Source organism: Aythya ferina (assembly GCF_964211825.1).
Source record: "Aythya ferina genome assembly, chromosome: 4".
Taxonomy (NCBI): domain Eukaryota; kingdom Metazoa; phylum Chordata; class Aves; order Anseriformes; family Anatidae; genus Aythya; species Aythya ferina.
This window is the reverse complement of record NC_140300.1, coordinates 70559851-70581722: the sequence shown is the minus strand read 5'-3', so window position 1 is coordinate 70581722 and position 21872 is coordinate 70559851. Positions and strand designations below refer to the sequence as shown.

Below are 21872 nucleotides of genomic sequence, written 5' to 3'. Positions count from 1 at the left end.
AGTGCAAGAAGGATGTGGGAGAAGAACTCCTAAAGTCTTCCCAAAAGAGTTGTATTCTGTGAGTCTTTGCAGCTGCGCAGGACCCCAGCACGGCAGGTGCTCTGCACCAGCCCCATGGCAGGCAGGGCAGACACCTCTGCAAGTAAGAGTTCAGTGCAAACTATTACTGCAGTCCAGTAAATGTTGGCTTGTGACTGCAGCATTTTCTGTATGTCAGGGCAATAGGCACACGCAGCAGAGCAGCACCATCACTTGGGCTGAAATAAAGTCCCAGAATGATTTCTTGAGACCTTTTCTTACACTTGCAGGAAGAAGGAACAATTTTTATTTTTACACTGTCTGCAATGTACAATCCCAGATGTTAGGCTGAAAGGGCAGCTGTAAAGGATGTGCTTTTATCTGGAATGACCTTTAATACCTTACACGGAGCTAGTGGTGGTTTGGCTGAACTGGTCTCTCTGAAACCTTGTAGCTGAGCGTGCTGTTCAAATATATGGCTGTGATGGCCAGAGAGGCCTTTGCTTCCAAGCCAGCGTTTGTATTTGCATATCTTTTTCTGTTTAATTGCCATACCTTTTAAAACCTTTTCAGAGCAACAAAAGAAGATGATTTTGCTTTTATTGCCTGAACCTGAATTATGATGTTCAGGGACAAGCTGAGCTCCTGCAGTTTTCTTCCGTAAAGGGAAAATTGCAGATGAAATGGTGTGTCTGATCTAGTGCAACCACTGTATTCCTCTCAGGGGTCCCTAGCTGGAATCTTGACTGAATTTTGCAGGAAGCAAACACGCATCTTTCTCACACATACACACAAATACATGCACACATGCTCTTTCTGTCTCCAGCCCCCTACTTCTCTTAATAGGATAGTAACTCTCAGAAGTGAATAGGTTTATCAGAAGGGTTCTTTCTAGCCCTGCCACAGTGCGTTGCAAGAGAATTTAGGAATTTAGAGACAGGACGATGTCTTTTGACTTCTTGATAAATTCTTACTTGTTATTATTCAGTTGAATCACTTTTCTCATGGTTTCCTTGATTTATTTCATTTTTGTCTGCTTTAAACCTAGGTTTCATGTCTTCACAGGCCTATTTTCGGACAGTGGAACTTGTTCAGGAGCCTATTCCTGGGTCACCAGGTCTGAGTTTCTACTTCAGAATCAATGGCCGACCCATTTTCATCAAGGGCTCAAATTGGATTCCAGCAGATTCTTTCCAGGACAGAGTGACCTATGACAAGTAAGCCACGTTTGATGTTGTCTTAGAATAAAGGGTCATCTTTTCCTCCTTGTGGTTCTCTATCAAAGGGTGGTGTTGAGGGCTGCGACTCCTTTGGCAGGACAAATTGTTGCGGGTCAGGGAGCTCAGATTAAGGGTTAATTATCACTGAAGGATTGGAAAGATGTTCAAGGTATGGAGGTGCAACAGCTGCTGGGAAGGTTGTGTTTTACACAGGATACTGGCCTTTCTGTTATTTTTATTAAAGTACTTTTGTAAAAGCACTTTTTTACATGTACCACTCCATCTATTTTGGCAGAGTTAACAGTACCAAGTAACTTTTTTTAGACAAAAAACTGCTTTTTGAGATCCAGATATATAGGATTAGAAGGTATCAAAACAATCTGGCTTCTACCAGAGTTATAAAGATTGCCTGCTAATGATGAACTTTTTGTAGAAACTCCTAAGTAATACTCTTTCACAAAACTTATTTAAATCTTCTTTTTGTATTTTACAGATTATGGCTACTCCTGAAGTCTGCAGCAGATGCTAACATGAATGCACTTCGGGTTTGGGGAGGAGGAGTATACGAGCAAGATGATTTTTATGATATTTGCGATGAACTAGGAATAATGGTAAAACAAAACTACAAACCACATATTTGAAAATGGATAAGAACTTGCAAATTAAAGTCTACTCTAAATGAACAAAATAAGAGGATTAATGCTTAAGTTCTAGTCATCTTTCCAAAGAATGCATAGTAGATTACCAGCCTGATACATACATATGTATGTATATACTATATATATAAAAATCCTTCTTAATTGTTGCTTATTAGTGAGGCTGTCTGTTGAAACTGGAAGTGATCTAGTGATATTTTAGAGTCTATTTTAGAACCCCAGTTGTATTTTCTCTTATAATTAAGGCTGTTCCTCACCTTTCCTCACCACCCTTCCCAGCCCGGAGTCTTACTTTTTCTTTCCCTTTCCTTTTCTCTATACTGTCTCTGTTTTTTCCTGCTCTCTTACACTTCCCAAAATCAGAGCTAGAGGCTAGTGCCGTTAGCTCTTTGTCTTCCATCTCTTTTCAGACCAAAACTGTCATCTGCCTATATTGTACCTCTCTACAGTTCTACATCTCCTACTCTCATGGAAAGGAATGAGAGGAAATAATGAACGTCTGAGGGACTGGTACAAGTGATGTCACTTAATGCAGGATGTCGATGTTTGCACTGTTCTGATGAGTGTGAAAGGAGAACTTTTGTGGATTATAGGCCTGGAGTAAGCAGCAACAGGAACTTGAAATAGTTGTGAAACACGTAGTGCATGGGAGGAGGTTATTGATGAGCTCAACTAATATTTTTTGCACTGCAGCCAGACTGTGGAGCCTTTTGGCTGTGTTTAGTACTTACTTGTGTGAGAATAGCCCTGCTGAAAAATCAGCACTTCAGTATGTGCCCCAGGTTGAGAGCAAAGGCCTTGGAATCTGACCTCAGTGAGCATTTAAGGTTTGCTCAATTTGATTTCTGTGCTTAAAGCTACATCTCAAAACACCAAGGAAGGTACTAATGTTTTTCTGTGCTGGTGAAATGAATATTATTTCTTTAAAAAGTGTTTTCTCTTTTACAAGGATAGTCAAGATAAATATATATATTTTACTCAAACTTTTTAAGAAAAAAAAGTTTAATTTGGCTGTACACCAAGGTCTTATCCAAAGGACAATTTTTGAACAAGCCAAAATTGAGTATAAGTGAAGCTGTAAGGGGAACACCTATGGCAAACGTATGTAATCCTAGATGAGTACCTTTGATTATATGAGCTTGGAGGCACATGTTAATAAGCGTTGATGAAATAGGGACTGGATGAGTGAAGGTTGAGAAGCATCTGGTATTACAGACCCAAGAAATGTTTATGGTCTTTATCTACAGCACGAAAAAGAGAATTGACACCTTGCTGCCTTCTGCTGGGTGTGCTTGGCAAAAAAAAATAAAATAAAAATAGTAGTTACATCTATTTTAGTCATCTGAATGAATGCCCTGATTTCCAGGGCTTCTGAGCACTTGCAGTTCTTTCATTTTTGACACCGTGCATCTAAGTAGGCCACGTAGATCTGTGCCTGGGCAGTGCTCAATGCAAGATTTAGATCTTATTTAGCAGCCGGAATAGCAAGTAGATGCGGAAAATCAGACCCTTATTCTGGAGCGGAGCGGTGCTGGAGGCTTTGGGTTTTATTCCTTCTGATGGTCTTGCAAAGGCTTAAAAGAGCATTAGAGTCAAACTGTGTTTAAGGAAAAACAGTAACAGCTCACTGAGGGAAGTAGTGAAAGAGTTTAATTTGGTACAGAGAGCTTTGACTCCACACAGTCACTGAAGGATTCTGAGTAGTTTTCAGCAGTAGCTTTGTTTTCTCTTCAAGTGTGGGACTGTAACAATTATGGATGCATTACATACACATGCCCTGTCTTCTTCCATATCTCCATTTTTTTTCCTGCAAGGAAACCATGACTGTATGAGGAGCTGAGCTGGATCTCTTCGCCATATATGTAGTATGTTGTTCAGAAAAATGTAGCCCATTGGGAAGGACTCCCTCCTTTAGGTTAATGCACTCCTTCAAGAGATTTTTCCATTAACATATGAGATAGACAGTCCAGAGTTAGGGCATTAAAAAAAAAATAAAAGAAAGAAAAGAAAAGAAAAAAAGAGGTAAAACAAGAAATCCTACTCATCCCATTGGGCTTCTTCCTTTCCACTTCTTTGTAATTCTCCTTCAAGGTACAAATGACGGAGTTCATTGTTGAATTGAAAGGCTTGCTGTTTTCTAGCAAGGTCTACTCGATCTTTCTTTGAAGAGAAAGAGAAACATGCTGTTAAAGTTTGTTTCTGCCCCTCTTACTGAGTAAGATTTGCTCTTTTTAAGATCAGTTTGTGCATTTGGCGTGGAAGTGTTTTGTTACGGAGTACACTTGAAGCATGCATGATACCTCATCTGAAGAATTACTCTCTTCTTTTAAAAAGTAATGGGGATTTAACGTTACGTATGCAAAGCATTAAATACCAAATTGCTCTGTTCAGCTGGAGACTGCCCCCATATTAATGTTTGAGCAATGCATGGGTTCTAATTATTCCACAGAAACCTATTGGAGTACATCTTACTGAGAAATGTTCTGCTCAGTGAAAGCTGTCAAGCTCCAGTTCCTAGGGGTAAATATTTTATAACTCTTTATGCTGAGGAAAAGCACAGTGCAGTATGCACATGCTGAATGCCATGGGGAATGTGATTGTTTTGGTGATGCTTTCCAAAACTAACGAATACAGCATTTCAGTTTAATTCTCTTTGATATAAATAACTTCTGTTTGAACAAAGTATTGTGTATCCAAATAAACATTTGTTTTTTCAAGTGTGGAAAATTATTTGCTAACAGATCTTTTATTTTATTTCCTATTTCTCATAGATTTGGCAGGATTTTATGTTTGCATGTGCACTGTATCCAACTGACCAGAATTACTTGGAATCAGTAAGAGCAGAAGTTTCTCATCAGGTATTTTGTCCATGTGATTTATTTCTCATAACTTGGTTTTGATTGAGTGACTGCATAATTTAGCTTCCCAGAAATGCTTACTTGAAAGTTTTTGTTAATGTACATTTAGGTAGCTGGCAGAAAAAGTAATCTTGGTAAATCCTCTTTAACTTACTTGCAGGAGTAGTAAGTGAAGCAGAGGTCTAGGCCTTCCTCCTGTGCGAACTGCTCTCTTCTCAAGGATATTTAAGAGCATCCACTGAGAGAGTGAGCTCTCACGGCAGCAACGTGCCTTAGCACAGAATTTACCCTTTGCATGTGGCTGAGTAGAAGCGGTTGGAGCTACATGTGTGTGTATAATGGATGTGTGTTGGCATATTAAAGGTTTGTGCAAGCATACAAAAGTTTAAGCCTCATCTGGAGCTGGGGAAATAGTGAACAGCGTGGATAAAAACATGGGAGTGTAGACTCAGAATATGTAAAATATGTACATGGACTTGTAATTCAAGTAATAACAAGTGATTTTTTTTTTATTACTTCTAAAATACATATTTTGCTTAACCTCTGAAACTGAATTGTATTTCAGGTAAGGCGGTTAAAATCCCATCCATCAATTATTTTGTGGAGTGGTAACAATGAAAATGAAGCAGCAATTGCAAGTGACTGGTTCTCCATACCACATGCTGACAGAGAAGTCTATATCAAAGATTACGTGCTGCTGTATGTGAAGAACATCCGAGAAATAGTTCTTGCTGTAAGTAATGCCAAGAAACCGGGGGGGAATGTGACTTGGCAAAAGATTTTAATGCTTGCAATTTAAGCAATTTTTTTTTAACCCTCTTTGGAAATGAAAAACAACACATTGAGGGATTGTACTTTCCAAGCTTGTGTAAACAACTCTAAACTCAAGGGTCATCCACAAAACAAAAAAATGACTCTGTGATATGTTAAAGAAGACCTGAAAACGTAGACAGTCTTGACTCTTTTTTTCTTTCCTATTTCATTTGCTCCACAAATGCCTTCACTTGCAATGGACAAAAATCAGCTTGCCCATTAATTGATCTAGATGATCAATTTCCATTATCCTGATATTATTGAAGCATACTGTATGATGGATTTAACAACCCTGAGCTTTTCAACTGCACTTGAAGAAATTAATGAAAATATTATTTGTCCAGTGTGCACTTCTAGTATTTGACTGAAGTGTTTGGCTTAAGTATGTTAAACAAAAGCTACACCAAACATTGTCCTTTTCATGCTATTTGGTCTAACTACACAAAATGTTTGCAACATTTTGCCATTCTACACATCTCTTAGCCAAAAGGAGAGCTATGAGTGTCGCTTGGGTTCAAGCACTGTTTATAAATCCCTACATATGCAACATCAATTTGGGACTTTCAAATCAATTACATATGCAAAAAAAAAAGTTAGTTAAAAGTAGATTCTACAACATAATGAACTGCAATACTTGCAAGGAGGAAGAAATAAAGCTACAAAAACTGTGCTGAGTAGTGCCAAATCACAGATTTCAGGTGCTTCTGGTTTGCATGCTCACAGTTTAAGTTTTATCTCAAATATTTTATTTTGCTTTCATATACTGTAAAAACATCATTAGTCTGTTTAAAACAAAACAAAACCACACATCACAAAAAAACAATAAATTCATAGTACCTTTCTAATGGAAAGATGGAAATACAGGGAAGTAATAAAAACAAGGGAGGGGTTTGAAAGAACCTGCTGAAAAGGATCCTGCTCTGCGAAGTTGTATATTCTAAGTGTTAGTGGTTTCTTAGAATCAAGGTGTTAATCAAGAATGGAGATGCCTGTATCTCAGGTAGTTTCTTTGCACTGAGCGGCCTGTACAGGTAAGCTGTGGTGTTTCTGTGCCTGGCTGCACAATTTGGATGGCCAGTGCATGTCTCACTAAGTGAGGTGTTCTGGACTGATACTGGTTTTCAGTTATAGTCCATTTGTGCATTGTCGCTGTCCAGCAGGGAGCCTCTTTTGTTTTAAACCCATAGATTAACTATCTTGAGTGCCAGAAAGAACCAGGCAGTGATGTAATTTCAGGTCCTGTGTAATGCAAACCAGCTGAGGAAACCCTTAACTACTAGCAGAACTGAACTGTATCGCTTAAAGACTTTGGGGAACCTAGGATATCCTGTAATAAATTGTTTCAGTTAATTGTCAATTACTCATATTCAAAAAAAAAAAAAAAATATCAGGGGGGTGAGGAGCAGGTTACTCTTTCTTGAAATGAATTACGTCTCTAAGTGCTGTGCTGTGTTGGAGCCAATTGCAGTATCTTGTGACTGGTAATTCAGGCCTCTGCCTCACCAGCAGAGGGATAAATGAATTGCACCTGCAGAAGGATTCCTTCAGTACTTTGTAGGGTACTGAGGATACTGATAGAAGAAGTATTATACCAAATCTGCTGAGGCTATAAATAAAGGCCACTCTGAATAATTTGAAATGTAACCCCTTATATAGTGTCATCTTCCTTGACATGCAGAGCCAGCCAAAATGACAATAACCTGCAATGCTACCATGCAGGCATTAGTAGCAGAATACCTTGTGTTTGTTGAGACTAAATTCAGGTGATCCCTTAATAACAAAGGGGGAAAATCATGGCCTTGCTGCTGCAAAAATACTACAAAAGTAATGATTTTACATAAAGGAAAGAAGTCACGGCACTCAAACATTAATGTTCCTTGAGTTTATTTTTCATGAGATGCACTTTAAATAGGTTTCATTAAGAATTTAGAAGCATATAAAGATAGAAAATCTCTTGATGTGAGGAGAAAATTCTTTAGAACAGCAGAGCAAGCAATATCATGCCTAACTGTATTCCAGGAACAGGAATAAGAAGCTAATTAAGCTAGTAAAGATGAGGAATGTCAGGACACAAAAAAGAATGTTTCCTACGTGGTGACTCAGACTTTTGGAAAAGGCATTTTCTTCCGCTGCATCCCCCTCCCTTTTCAAAATGTATTCTAGATATTTAGACGATAAAAGCCAATCATTTTATGAGGGGTTGCGGGTTGTTGTTTTTCTTCTCTGATCCCAGGAAGATAAGAGTCGTCCTTTTGTTGCATCCAGTCCTACCAATGGCGTGGAGTCAGTTAAAGAAGGCTGGATCTCCCAGAACCCTTATGATACCCATTATGGTGACACTCACTTTTACGACTACAGCAGTGACTGCTGGAACTGGACAGTGTATCCTAAAACTCGTTTTGCTTCAGAATATGGATTTCAGTCCTGGCCATCCTTCAGTACACTGGAAAAGGTAAGGCTGGGCTTCCAAACTTTATTGTTCACTCTGCTCTCATTGAGTGAGGGCAATGGGTCTCTTCCCAATGAACTAGAGCATCACAGCTGCTGCTGGATTGATTGGTGAGGAGGAAGGGGATGAAACTGGACTGGATCCCTCCTCAGTGGTTAATATATTTGCCTTGATGTTTCAAGAGGAACCAACTTTAGTACAATCAGTTGTTTTATTAGAGTTGCCATTATAGGAACGCCAAATAGTCATATTTTTTTCTTCTAATTATCTGGGTTTTAAAAATAACTTTTCCTTTCTTAACCAGTAAGCGACACTTTAATGAGCTCTTCAAATGGAGAAGCTTGTATTGATCGAAATGTTAAGGCACTGCTCGACCCTGGCTACTAGCTTAATTTCAGATTTGCTTGTTTTGTGGCTCTTTTCCCATTGGATGCGAACTATAAAAGATAAGCAATATTGTGACCTAGTAATAAAAAGTTAGGTGGCTTTGCATGGTAGATGAGAGAATGTTACAAGACTTTTAATTTTAATATCAATTCTATTTAATATATAGTAATGATTGTTGCATCTGTTTTCAGTGGCTGTATTGAAGGGTATGGGTCAATTAGACACAGAAGAAACCCAACCAGTGCTGAATTGTGCTGAACTCTAAAAATTATTGATTTTTATTCTCTTTTATCTTTTTATTTACCTTTTATTTTTATTTACGTTTTTTATTCCTTTTTCAAGTTACTTGCTTATATGCAATACATAAAGATAAAATTAAAAGGATTTGTTTTTGTCTCCTATTAAATCAAGATACTGTATATTCTATCTTATTTTTGTAGTTCAAGCAGAGATATCATGCTGTTTTCCCATTTATTCAGGGAGAGATATATTTAATGTTGATACCTGTGCATATGTCTAAAAGTTCAGAACATTCCTTTCAGTTTGCTGGACAAAAAATATTATTTGGGACATAATCAGTACGATCATCCAAATTAATGAGAATGAAAATATTTCAATCTATCCAGCCTAAAATGAACAAATTTAAATAAAAGATTTTATAGAGGTGGTAATTACAATGAAAGCTTGACAGTCATAGCTGTATGACCTATACTGCATTGTTGTTGTCCTTAGTTGAAAAATAAAATATAAAAATTCACGATCATTTGTTTCCAGAGGCAGATTGCTATAGCAGGCTTTGAATGCATTTTATTAGAATTTATAGTCCTTCTAGCTTCTGATACTTATTAACCCTGGAAAGAATGTGGGTTCTTTCCTTCTAAGACACCAAACATGCCTAGATATATTTGAATAGAGTACATGCTTTCATCTTAATCTAGGGTGTTTCTGATTTGATACAAACCCATCGGAATCTTTGAGGTCCCTTTGTCGAACTCAACCAAAGAACAAATAAGCTTCATGCCAGTAAACTACACATTACTCTTGCAGGTTCATCAGCAGTGTCTGTTTTCATGCGTTTGTACAAAAGAGTGTTAGCAAAAGGTGTTACTTACTCAAAATTTCTGCATGGCTGCAATATAAAAATGTATTACCAATGTTAAAGGTGTTGGGCGATGCCAGCAGAGTGTAATAGAAAACCTTTCCTGAATATCCTGTCAGTCATTAAATGCAAAATGTGAATTCAATGCATGTTTTCATTCAGATATTTTACTTTTGTGTTTTTTTAAAAGGTTTCCTCCACTGAGGACTGGTCCTACACAAGCAATTTTTCTCTCCATCGACAGCACCATGAAAATGGCAATGACCAGATGCTTCAACAGATTGGGTATCATTTCAAGCTTCCCCAGACGACAGATCCCATAAAAAAGTTCAAAGATACGATCTACCTCACTCAGGTAACAGTGATATCTTCAATGTAAGGAGCTGTTCATGCTGGTTCCAACAGATACTATCAGTGTCTCAACCTGGACCATGGCAGGGGGGGGTTGGAACTAGGTGATCTTTAAGGTCCCTTCCAACCTGAGCCATTTTGTGGTTCTTTGATTTTGTTGTGTTATACAACGTTCAGTCACACAGAAACATTCTGCATTGGAGAGTCCAGTTTAATTTGGAAGTAGCTTGTCTCTCATTTGTTGGAAAGACTGTAATTTTCATGAGAGAAGGGCTGGAATACTTCATGGGGAATTTCCCAGAAACGAGCTCAGTCAAGAGAGAGCCTGGCTGCATGTGCTACTTTGTTCCCTGTCCTCAGGAGGGCACATGCAGGGATATGTTGGACTTTTCTTGGAACGCAGTTCTTCCTGGGGCTACTCTGCTTTATTCCCTGTTGTAGACAGGGTATGTTTTGCTTTTCATGTGGCCCCAGTAGGCTTATTGTTTCCGATTTTGCCAGAAGAAATACATTAGCTTTTGAAACAAAATTATTTGTAGAGAATGCAGCTGTCTGTGAATGCGATCATTGGTAGCTTTTGTTTTGTTATGAACTCTAATATTTATGTTTTAGAGAATCTACTTTGATTTTTTCAATTAAGTAGGTTATATGTTGCTCTTCATCTGAAGTAAGTTTGCCTCATGCTTACTTCTTTTTTCTTTGTGATTTTTATGTGACTAATAAATAATGTTAAGTAACTTTTCAATGTTGCTAAGCAAGATTAAAGTGCTATTAGTTTTTTGTTGTGTTCCAAGAATTTCAGAAACACTCTTGCTGGGAATAACTGCACATTCACTATGTTTTTGATGTTTGAGAGCTGCTGTCAGCAAGTTTTATATAAAAACAAAACAGCTGGGGAACTTTAAGCACTGATGACAGGAGAACAAGGATAGATGATGCTGTGAAATTGAAAGCAGGGGTAAACTTGCACAGTGAGGTCTTGACTCAGAATGCTATGAGAGTTTCTGCAGGGTTAAGTCTGTTGAGGCCTCATTAACAGGCTAAACTATTTAAGAATACCAGAATGATGATAGCAAAACAGATAAGGAGAGTTAACTTGGCTCTAATAGTTAACTTAGAAGTGTTCTTTACCTTTGAGCTTTCCTAAAGAAGAACTTCTTCTCTTCATTTTGAGACTTCCTTTAATAGCTCCTCGGCCTAGTAACATTCTTTGTGAAGAAAATAACTGCTTCTTTGGCTTCTGTTGAGAACCTCGCCAATGCAAAATTACAGCAAATGTTTTATTAAAGATGAAGTGGGGAGGGAGGACAGAGTGTATGCTGGAACTGTGTATTGCGTGTGTTTGAAGTTGTGTGCCGTTGCTGTGACGCCTGTTTTACGAGTCAATATATACACATATGCTTTAAAAGCAAAGCACACTAAAAATAACTATGTTTTTTTTTAATGTATTTCTTGACCAAGGTGATGCAGGCTCAGTGTACAAAGGCAGAAACTGAATTCTATCGTTTTAGTCAAAGCGAAATAATCAACGGAGAAGGTCACACAATGGGTGCTCTGTATTGGCAACTCAATGACATCTGGCAAGCACCTTCGTGGGCTTCCTTGGGTAAGTTTTGCGACAGTCTGATAAAATGCACCAGCTGTCAGTCTTTGTTTTGCTCAACTGGAAATGTCAGAATAAGAAGCAAGGCTCTGCACTCTCTCTCGGGTCACTTTGCGCAATTTAAGCGTGTGTCTGTCCATCGTTGAGAAATGCTTTCCAGAAAAGTGTTTTACACAGGGTCATCCTAATAGTCTGTGGACGAGGGTAATGAAAAAAGCAATTATTTTCCTTCGGAAGTTTTGCTCTTTAAGTTCAGATTTTGCAGCCAGCAACTCAAACAGTGTTTTAGAAAGGTTTAGTGTAGAGAAGTTAAAATTATATTTAATTCTTAATTCCTGAAAATACGTTTGTCATTAAGTGGTATTCTGGTTTTTCCAAAGAAAATAAGGAGATGATTGAAGAAGGATAAAGCTGTCTACTAGGAAGCAGCAATGGTTAACCATGAGAGGACAGCCCCATTTTCCAGAGAAATTTTGTATTTATTTTTTGCAAAAATTCTTTTAAAATTGGAAATTTCTAAGAAATTTTATTTCCAGAAGGGCCTAGAAATCCCTGATGGTAGTAGTTGACTTAGTTACACTGGTGCACGTGAGCACCTAGTCACCCTGAATGAGAATGGACAGAAAGACAGCTAGTGAGATAAAAAGGTGCAGGTATGCATAAAATTATGATTTCCATAATAATCCCAACAAATTTGGTGACACTGTGTCCCCTGAGGTAAAAAGATGAAAACAACTCCCTTCAGTGGCAGTAGCACATTGTCCAAAACCTATGGAACTATCATCCTGTTCGATGGGATTTATGATCTGATGGTGTCCTTAGCTGTATATTAAGTGGGTTGAAACTATCTTCTCCGTGCACAATTTGATTTTCACCAGAACTTTGTATGATACCTCTCACCCAGCATAGCTTCTGAGAAACTCTTTACAGGCAAGATGAGTAGCTGAGATTTGGTGTCCAACTTAGTGTCAGGTGAGGTGAATCACTCTTTGTAGCTAAATTATTTTGCTAATATGCTATTTAGCTAAACTGCACGTGATATCTCCTTTTATTCTTTTCATATATATTATTTTCAGAGCACCAAAATGGAGGAAACAGATATATGAAGAGAGAACTTGCTTAGGCAATAAGAAATAGGAGAGGAATGTGTGGTATGAAGGAAGTGGCTGTGTTTCGTGTTTTGTACACTTTATCTGGAAGTCACTAAGAGTTAGTGTTAAGTTCTGGATCTTTCCTTATTACAAAATGCCATTTGGTCTTGTTTTAGAAACTTGCCCCACCCTACCTGTCTTTCTTTTTAGCTCTGTAAGAGTCATTTGTCCTTCTCTCATTTTTTCTTCATTCATCCAAGCAAAACAGCGGGCACCAACAAAGGCAAACAAAGTAGTAGAAGTAACAGACTATTTTAGTCAAACATTAAGACAGTGGTCTGGCTATAATGGTCACGTTCCTGGACTTTCTGTTCTTGTACTTGTAGTCCAAATATCCCGATGTTTATTTTTATGATTCTAGCAGTTACTGACAATCTTGGGCTTTCAGTGCCTCAGAAGACAAAGATACTTGGAAAAATGCCTCTTTGTAAAGGCAGGTGTATTGATAGATGAAGTGATTGTGAAGACCATAAATATGTCTTCTTAAGTACAGTGCTGATGTCATTGTAGAAAATACATCAAATATTTGAATTATTCATATGTTGTTGAAGTTAGTTAGCAGAAAAGAAGCTGAGCAGAGATGCAGCTGTCCCTTTGTTTCCTTCTGTTCCCTCAGTGGAATGAGGAAAGGTTTAATATTCATTTAATTAGGCACTGTGGTAGAGGGATTTTTGAAATGCTAATGGCAGAAATTATGCAAAACTTCAGGGAAATTAGTTTTATTTGCACTTCAAAAACATGGCTCTGCATCTTGTTAGATGGCACAGTGGTATCACCAAAGAGCTGCTTATTTAAATCTGTTACTTCACAGGGACCCATGGAGGGACTTGCATAATTTCCTGGACCAAGCGGAAGTGTTTCCTCATGAAACAGGGAGGGAAAAGGATAGCAAACACATCTCACTAACTTACCTTTAAAATATTTGCTGGGAATTGAATGAAAAGACAGCACAGGTCTGCTGCCTTCGGTTCAGAACGAAACATATTTCACCACAACTGGATTTGGTTTGTTAGCAGCTGGTTGTGAAGCCAGTTGTGTTTTAGCATCCGTTGTAGTGTGTTTTGGGAAGTGCTGCGACGCACGTGGCAATTTATCACCCTCCCACACAGCGTCACCTCGAGGTGCCCCACTGCTTGTCATGAGATTCCCTGGAAGAGATAACTGGCTTTTATTGCAGGTTCAATATTCAAACCCCCGGTGAGCTGAAACCACAGGCTATTATGGAGAATAATAGATCTGAATTCATGAGGCTGATGCGAGGAAAGAGCTAGCAGCATGTTTCTCAGGTTGCATTTAATGATTTCAAGTGATTAATTTAAAATCCATGCCAGGGAGAAGAACAGTTTGTTCTCACTCCTGCTATGAGTCTAAAAGGCTTCAGGGAACAGCCAGAAAAGAGCGTACCAGGGTCTCTTTTCAAACCTAATTTTAGTTTCCTGCTCTGAAGTTTGTTATTACAAAGAATACAGACCCCATGTTATTATCAGGAAGAAAATGGGGAACGTGGATCTCTTCAATAATTTGTTTAAATGTGAGGGGAGGAGGAAACCACCTCAGGTCTGTTTCAAATAACTTTGGACTGTTGCTTTTGGGTATGCTGGCCTGTTACAGGAAAGTTTAAACACAGAAGTATCTCATGATAACTACTTGATCTCATTTCTTTCCATTTTAGGGGTGGGGAGAGTATTTTATGGGCAAATTGCCTGATTTTTAAATCAAGAAATATGACTGATCTTAAGGAAATGAAGGCAACAGATGATCTGAAAGATGTGGCTTTTGTAACAAGTGAACTTTCGGTCCTCTGCGCTGACTGAAATTACTTGGACAATTCTGTTACCGAGGTCCTGTTGCTGGAGAAGTTATCTTTGGAAGTCCTTTCCTGTGTGAAACTGCTCCAGCAGTGGAGCTTTGTTCTTCAAAGGGGCTGTAGGCTCTTGGGGAAGGGAAATGCCAACCTTAAAAAGCCGGCTTCAGGTAAACAGACGGGTGGTGTCGTAAACATCCCAGAACAATAGCTGTAGTAGTTGAAGCCTAGGATGAGTTTTGAAATGGTAAAAACTTCTAATCCTGTGGTTTGTTTGCTCTTGTTTACTGAGCTTTTTCTTTGGTTGTTTTTTTCCTTGTGAAAGTATGTTGCCAAGTTTACTCTGAATGGTTTCCTCCACTGTGCGAGTTCTTTGAGGATCTCTGTATTTGCTGCATAGGGAGAAAAGCTGTCTGTCCTTCCAGCAGCTGTCGTGATTATGGAAACCAGTCAGAAATGAAGGCACGGGGAAAACTGAGGGTAGGACCCATTACAAGATAAACGGGACTTCACACTACTCGAAGTAACAGAAACTGCTCTACTTCAATTGCATTGTTCATTTTTGTGTTTAAGACAGTAAAGACTAGGTTTTCATCATGTCAGTAAAGCTGAGAAAAAAATTCAAGTCGGCAGGCCCTGAAACCTCAGCCCATAATTGTGTGTCCTGTCTGCAGTCATGGTGGGCCCTGTCTGAGGCCTGCAGCGAGCAGCATCTATGGCCCTGACGACTCAAATTCCTGACAGTCTTGTGGCAGTCCTGAGGGCTTCAGAAAGTTCAGCCTCTCCCAGAGCCTGAGCTTGGGCACAGTGCTCGTTTCTCAAAGACTGTTGCTTATAGTTTTCAGATCAGATACAGCCTTCTGGTTTGGTGCTTCGAATAAGCCATCTCCAGTCCAAATTTCTCATCTTCTTAGGTTCTGTGGCCCTGAAAAATAACTGGTTAGTGCTCCCTGGTGTTTGGAGGAGTTGTCCTTTAGACCACCAATGCTTTATACCAGAAGTTGTCCTTGGAACACAACAGCATGGCTTTGTTCTTGTGCTGAACAGCACCAACATGGGATGTTCATCAGTTTAGCAAACTGTTTTGAAGAAACTCTGCAGCCTCTCCTGAAGTATTCCTTCAGGCTTCATCTCTTCAGTTTGCTTCAGTACAGGTAGCTTGAATGCCATTGCTGTTTTGTTGGCAGCAGTCTGATCTTTAACCCAGTTGAATTTTGCACGGGTTGTCGAGGCAGACACAAGCTTTTCTTGTCTGCTCACCCGTCTAGCAGTTTGCTAGTGAGCTTGCTTAACACGAGGTGATGTGCAGGGTGCTGAGCTGGAGCTAACGCGCTTTGTTCTCCATAAATTTCATTCATGTCTGCGTGGAGCGCAGGCTGAGCATGTCCAGGTCTGCCTGGTGAAAGCCACAAACACACCCTGTAAAGACCTACATCACTCTGGATGTGAAGTCCTTAATTACGAGGTGTTTGTAAGTGCAGAGTGCTGTACGAGCTCCAAAACAGCAAGGTAATTGGTTCCAACACAAGCGCGTTACTGGAAATCTTCTTCCAGCATCCCTGAACTCTAAACCTGTTGTGTTAAACAAAGAGCCAGAAACAAAACTGAAGCCGGTATCTTAAGTTTTCTTTCCTCGTGAGGTTATGCAGCTGACTTGCTGCTTCTTTTTAGTGCTGTTTCAATGACGAGATAGCAGCCAAGCAGAGAGTGAAAGTGCTGACATTGGGTGCTGGGTGCAAAATGAAAAGAGAAAGGAATGGAAATGGTTCCTCTTTCAAAATGTCTGTATGGCAGTGTTGCATTTGGCAAAATTGCTTTTTTTTTTTTTTTTTTTTTGAAAAGCAGACGAGGTTTGATGCTTTTCCAGCTTGTTAATGACAGACTATCAAATTATTAAAAGTAATGAGGTACAGCTTCCCATTAAATAAGCAGAGCAAACTGTTTGGCGTGTCTGCAACATGAGCTTAACTAAATCCCATACAGTAAGCGTTGTCTCTAGACTTCAGTAAATTAATTTTGCCTAACTTAGGAGTTGCCCTTGTTTTGAGAACTTGGGCTTCATTGCTCCTGATGTTCTAAGGAAGAACTGAAAGAGAACTGATGAAAGGGGAGGAGAGATTAATCAGACTATTATCTGTTTTTTTACAGTGGTGGGAGTTGGTGGCAGTGCCACCAGTGCCTTTGTGTTTGTCCAGATGCTCTAACTGCTTGTTTGCCATGTTGTACGCTGTGTCAGTTCTGTTAATGTCACTTGTGTAGAAGTCTTCCTTTAATTGGATGGCAGAATATCAATGATAGGGTGGAAACTTAAAAAATGTGACTTTTTGGTGAAGAGCATAAAAAGCTTGGAAGAGCATCAGATTCCTTCCAGAGGTGAGCCTTGTCTGGAAGGAAACAAGATTAACTTTGGTCGTTCTCTGCACCTGGTAGAGGTGAAAAAGGGTGGTGATGACATGGTATTGCTATAGCAGAACTTGAAAGCACAGGAAAGGATCCTGTGCCAAGACAACGTTGGATTCATCTGGGTCTTTCTATGTTTTATCCCTTTCCAGAGTACGGTGGTAAGTGGAAGCTGCTTCATTATTTTGCCCAGCACTTCTTTGCCCCGCTGCTGCCTGTGGCCTATGAAGACAAAGGCGTGTTGAACATCTACGGTGTCTCAGATCTTCACACGGACCACGAGCTGACTCTGAAGGTAAGGGACAGCCCTCCAACTGCCCTTGTGTCCCTCCTTGTAGAACGTCAGCTACTGAATGAACGAAACTGAAATGAGCACATCTTCATGTAGACAAACTCAGGAAGTCCATTCCCAACCACAATGGGATGCCATTCATGTCTGTAATATTCTTAGGGGCAATACTGCCCTTTGTTTGTTGTTACAGTACTGAGCACTGTTTCACAGAACAAGGAACTAAGTGCCTGTAGGTGTAGGCCTGAAGCTCACTATTCTGTTGCAATCTTGTAGGGATTTATGGTTAAATAAACCAGGTCTGTAAAATGGTACCTCATTACTTCATCTGTTCCTTGGGTGTTAGAACTAGGCTGATGAGCTAAAGCAGGGGGAAAAAAGGATCACACCTTCACTCAACAGCACTTAAACTACACCGCTTTGGGAAAATAACTATATATATATTTTTTTTTTGGTATGTGTGAAATACCAAGAAAACATCTAGGTGTGCTTTAACTGCAGGGTCACCTATGCAATATCACCATTTTACACTTGATGCCTTTACTGTGTCTTCTGACACTACTATAGAAAGTGGTAGGTTTTCTGAGATAGTATTCGGGCTGCTGAGTTGCCTTGTAGAACACAGTTATACTTTTCAGTTTCCTAAGTTTTATTGCTGTTAATTATATGCAAACCAGACTCCAAGTGAATTCAGTTGCCATTATGTATTGCAAGATACAGTTCTGACATAAAGAGCTTCCCATGTGAAAAAGCTAAGGATAGAAAAAGAGCCCTAGAGATAAGGAGTGACTCACTAGTTGGTTCAGAACTAATATTCTGAGTATGTCTACTCCTATTTCACTGCTCTGTCTGGTAGGTTGTGATGAATTTTCAGATTTATAAGTTTAGTAGGTTTTGTTTGTTTTCAATATATATATATACATATATATATTTTAAATCAGCTCATATCTCTGTTCTGGAGAGGATTTTGGCAACTGACAGCCTCCAGTATGGAAAATGGTTGTCATTTCTGGATCGTCAGTTTTTAGATTAGGATTGCAATTAATGGAATTGTTCATTTCTGGTCTGAGTTACTGTCACAGACTTAAATTAAAATTTTCGGATAAAATCAGAAAATGCATTGGTAGCAGGCTAGTTCCAGTGAATATTGCATTTAGCACTTCAAGAAATTTTGGAACTTCAAACTTTTGAGTCAAACTTTGGAGTCAAGATATGTTTCTGACTGCAGAACCCTGCTAAGGTCCAAAACCAACCTAAAATATTGAAGGAGAGAATTCTGTCATTCTCATTAAGTGCCTGTCTTCCAAATTATGCATTTTGAAATGTAAGGGTGTATTCATAATGCATGCGTGATCTCTGGAAATGTATATTTTACTGTCTTAATATAACTTCTGAAGTCCCTTTTAAGATGATGCAGCAGGCTTCTGTTTAACAGTGATTGTGCCCTCGATTACCCAGTTGGGTTACATCAAATAACACGGAGCAATTTCAAGAAAATCCTTTGTTTCATTTTTTTAATCAGGCAGAGGAGGAAAAAGAGCCAAGTAATTCCATTTCCCAGCACACCCTTGAGAGGAATTGTCAATGCCCTCCTCTCAAGGAGCCTGGAGAAAAACAAAAAGCCTTGCAGATCAGAAAGAGTAGCAGATCCAGGTTGTTTGAAACAGACTTAGGTTTATATAACAATCTAATTATTATTCAGTATTGATTGTTTAAACCTTTGTAAAGTTTCTTTCTCTGAGAGTTGAAAATTGGCTGGTACTGTCAGGAGAGCATCTCTTCCTATGACTGATGGGAAACCTAGTGTGCTGGGTTGTTTTCACAGATGTAATTTCTCTTCTGCTAAGCTTTGTGCTCTCTCAACATGCCCAATAGGTCACCGTGCACTCATGGAGTTCTCTGGAGCCGGTCTGCACTCTTGCCAAAGACGGCGTGACTGTTAGAGCACAAAGTGCTGTCCCCATCTACAAGGAGCCCATAAACGACTTGCTGGAAAGATGCAGGAATTGCACCAGGAAAAGCTGCGTTGTTACTTTTTATCTTGTGGGAGAAGGTGGGCTCCGGAGCCCCACAAATCACCACTTCCTCTCATCCCTGAAGGATGCTGTCGGATTGGAAAAGGCGCAACTTAGTGTAAGCATCAGTCATGCTAAATTACAGCATTTGGTTCTGCTAGTCTCAGTACTTTGAGTTGCTTGCCTGCTGGCGTGTTCAGTGCCTGCTTCCACTCAATGTTCTGTCTCTCTAGCTGTGGCAAGTTTAGATTCCATGTAGAGGAGTTCTAAATTGTGCTGTTTTTTTCCCCTCTGTGCCATGATATGCATATCTGAATAACACCTCTTTAATGTATAAAGGTTTTTTTTTTTTTTTTTTTTTTTAAATAATGAAGTCTCCCTTTCACTTGTTTTCCCTCTTTCACCTCACTGCTGCAGCATTGCTCCCTTCATTCTTTTTGTCTCTAGGCAGCAAATAGCGTTGTAACAAGTGCTTTTGGTTTGCCAACAGCAGCATAGGTCAGTACTAGGTATGTGGAGTATTGTCAACGGTATTTCTTCTTGAAGTGCTCAGACTCTGAGATCAGTGTGCCATGGCTAACATGCAATATTGCATGCTCATTTCCTCCTCCTGCAAATCCCTGCCCTCCAGCGAGGGGGTTCTGATTTGCATAATAGTGATTATTTCATAATATCTGTGAAGTGTGGCGGTCCTCTGAACAGGCAGAAAAAGCATCAGAGTGTTGTGTAACATTCACTTACTCCATTTGCTGCTTTTCCCTAGATTTCTTCCATTTCTAGCAAGCCTGCTCTGCATATGCATACAGGCACATTTGGTTAAGCTTCACTTTTTGTTTGTGAATCTTACTGCAAAATTCTTAATCAGCAGAGTGGCCGGATGGCGACCTGTGCCTTCTCACATGAGGTTTCCAAACTGCAGCTTTGCTTTTTAGAGCTAAACTAAACAAGGGGGGAATAGAGGTCTTTAATCTCTTTAAATCTGGACCAGCATAATTGCTTTACAAAAAGAAAATGGGCTAGATTTTCCCCTCTTATCTCTTTCACGGCAGCACGGCCTGCCTCCTCCGTATACAAAGGAAAGAAATCAGCTTGTTTTTTATTTTTTTTCAGCTGGTGCCACAATCTGGAGTCTGAGTCATGCGGGTTTTTTTTGTGGATGACATCACCAATAATAAAAGCTCTGCAACTGGAGCACCGTTGGGAGATCTCTCTCCTTTTTCCCATGGCTGTGTTGTCTCTGCAGTAGTAGCTAATAAGGATAGCTAGCAAGGATAAATGCAGAGGAGTTATTTTAAGAGCATATGCAGCTGTGATTTAAAAAATAATTCTGTTTTGTGAGAAGCTGGCACTTCTATACATAGGTACTAACAATCTAACTAGACTTTCAAATATATTCCTCATCCAAGTGCTACTTTTCACAGTATTCCTTCAGTGTTTTTTTCAGAAAGCACAAAATGCAAAGCACGTGTGTTTTTTTTCTGAAAAATTAATAGCATTGTTTTTCTTTTAAGCAGGTTGTGTTTTCTGCTCGTTTGCTTTCTACATGTAGTCACCGAGTATTTGAAAATGATGTAGCATAATGTTTAATGATGGAGAATGGAGGCTGCTCCTTGAAAATGCATCCTGGTCGTGCTTTTAAACCTCAGAGAGATTAACTACTCATAGAACTTAATATAAAGCATTAAGCCTTGTCCTGGTATTTTACATCATAGCTGCCTTCTAAACGCAGCATAAAGCTTTCACTGCCCTATTCAATTAAGATGAGGTGACTGCCTCTGTTATTTTTATCATCTTTTGCATCTATGTGCTTCTGTTACTGATGTAATCAGAAAGACCAACTACTTCAGAGCGTGAATTTATAGGTTATGAGTGAAGTATGTTGGTAAAAGGGCAAACCTCTATCACTGCAGTAAGTATAGGATACAAGTACTAGGTACAAATCAGATTACCATTTATTTGGTTATTTTCAAAAGAAAATAGTGAAGTGATAACAGTCCATGGCATTTTTTCACAATCTCTAGTGTTCTGTGGGAAGGCTATAACCAATGTTTGCAGTTTTTGCATGATTCTTATATATTAAACCTGTTGGCTTGACCTGTTGTTCCAGAACATATTTTAATAAGAGAATTAGAAGAGAAAAATAATTTTGATAAACTGTGTTTTTTCACGGTCTGTTTGCTGACAGAGAACCCTTTCCCATTTTGAGAGTAACTGGTTGTTCTTAATATGTGTGTGTGTATAAAAATCTATACATATTTCGTTTTTTCTTTCTTCCAGGCTGCTGTATCCCAACAAGATGACGTTTATGTATTTGATCTCCAGACAACTGCAGTTGCTCCTTTTGTGACTCTGGATGTAGGGAGTATAAAAGGCAGATTTAGTGACAACGGTTTCCTCATGATCGAAAAGAAGAAAGCGGTTGTGTTTTATCCTTGGGAGCCTACCAGTGCTGAAGAGCTAGAAAAGTCGCTCACCGTGACATCTCTGATGGACGTTGCCTGAGGATTTCTTTCTAGTGTGAAAGAAAGAAGTGAAACAGGAAGAGGAAAAACTCAGAAGAATTTGACTGAAGTAGAAGTGTGGTGTATGAGATGAGCTGACTGGAGAATACATTGTCCATTCCTGTCCTGTGTGAATTTTAACTGCTGGTTCAATGTAAAGATACCAACAACAAAGCTTGCTTATAATACATATGATGCATTGAAAGTGAGGCTTTGTCAGGTAACTGGAAAAATATGTCCCACATAAAAATGGGTGGG

The 21872-nt window shown here is 39.2% G+C and overlaps 1 protein-coding gene across 2 annotated transcripts in view; it reads left to right on the top strand.

Moving 5' to 3' along the window:
• Positions 1 to 21823, top strand: part of MANBA (mannosidase beta) — a 43705-nt gene extending 21882 nt beyond the window's left edge. For both annotated transcript variants that reach the window (XM_084516647.1, XM_084516648.1), the window contains exons 8-17: positions 1084 to 1235; positions 1732 to 1849; positions 4666 to 4752; positions 5318 to 5485; positions 7799 to 8017; positions 9691 to 9855; positions 11313 to 11457; positions 16962 to 17104; positions 18974 to 19231; positions 21391 to 21823. In XM_084516647.1, the coding sequence (XP_084372773.1) occupies positions 1084 to 1235; positions 1732 to 1849; positions 4666 to 4752; positions 5318 to 5485; positions 7799 to 8017; positions 9691 to 9855; positions 11313 to 11457; positions 16962 to 17104; positions 18974 to 19231; positions 21391 to 21615 (1680 nt within the window). In that variant the 3' untranslated portion in view covers positions 21616 to 21823. The remainder of the gene's footprint in view (positions 1 to 1083; positions 1236 to 1731; positions 1850 to 4665; positions 4753 to 5317; positions 5486 to 7798; positions 8018 to 9690; positions 9856 to 11312; positions 11458 to 16961; positions 17105 to 18973; positions 19232 to 21390) is intronic.
• Positions 21824 to 21872: the final 49 nt, after the last annotated feature.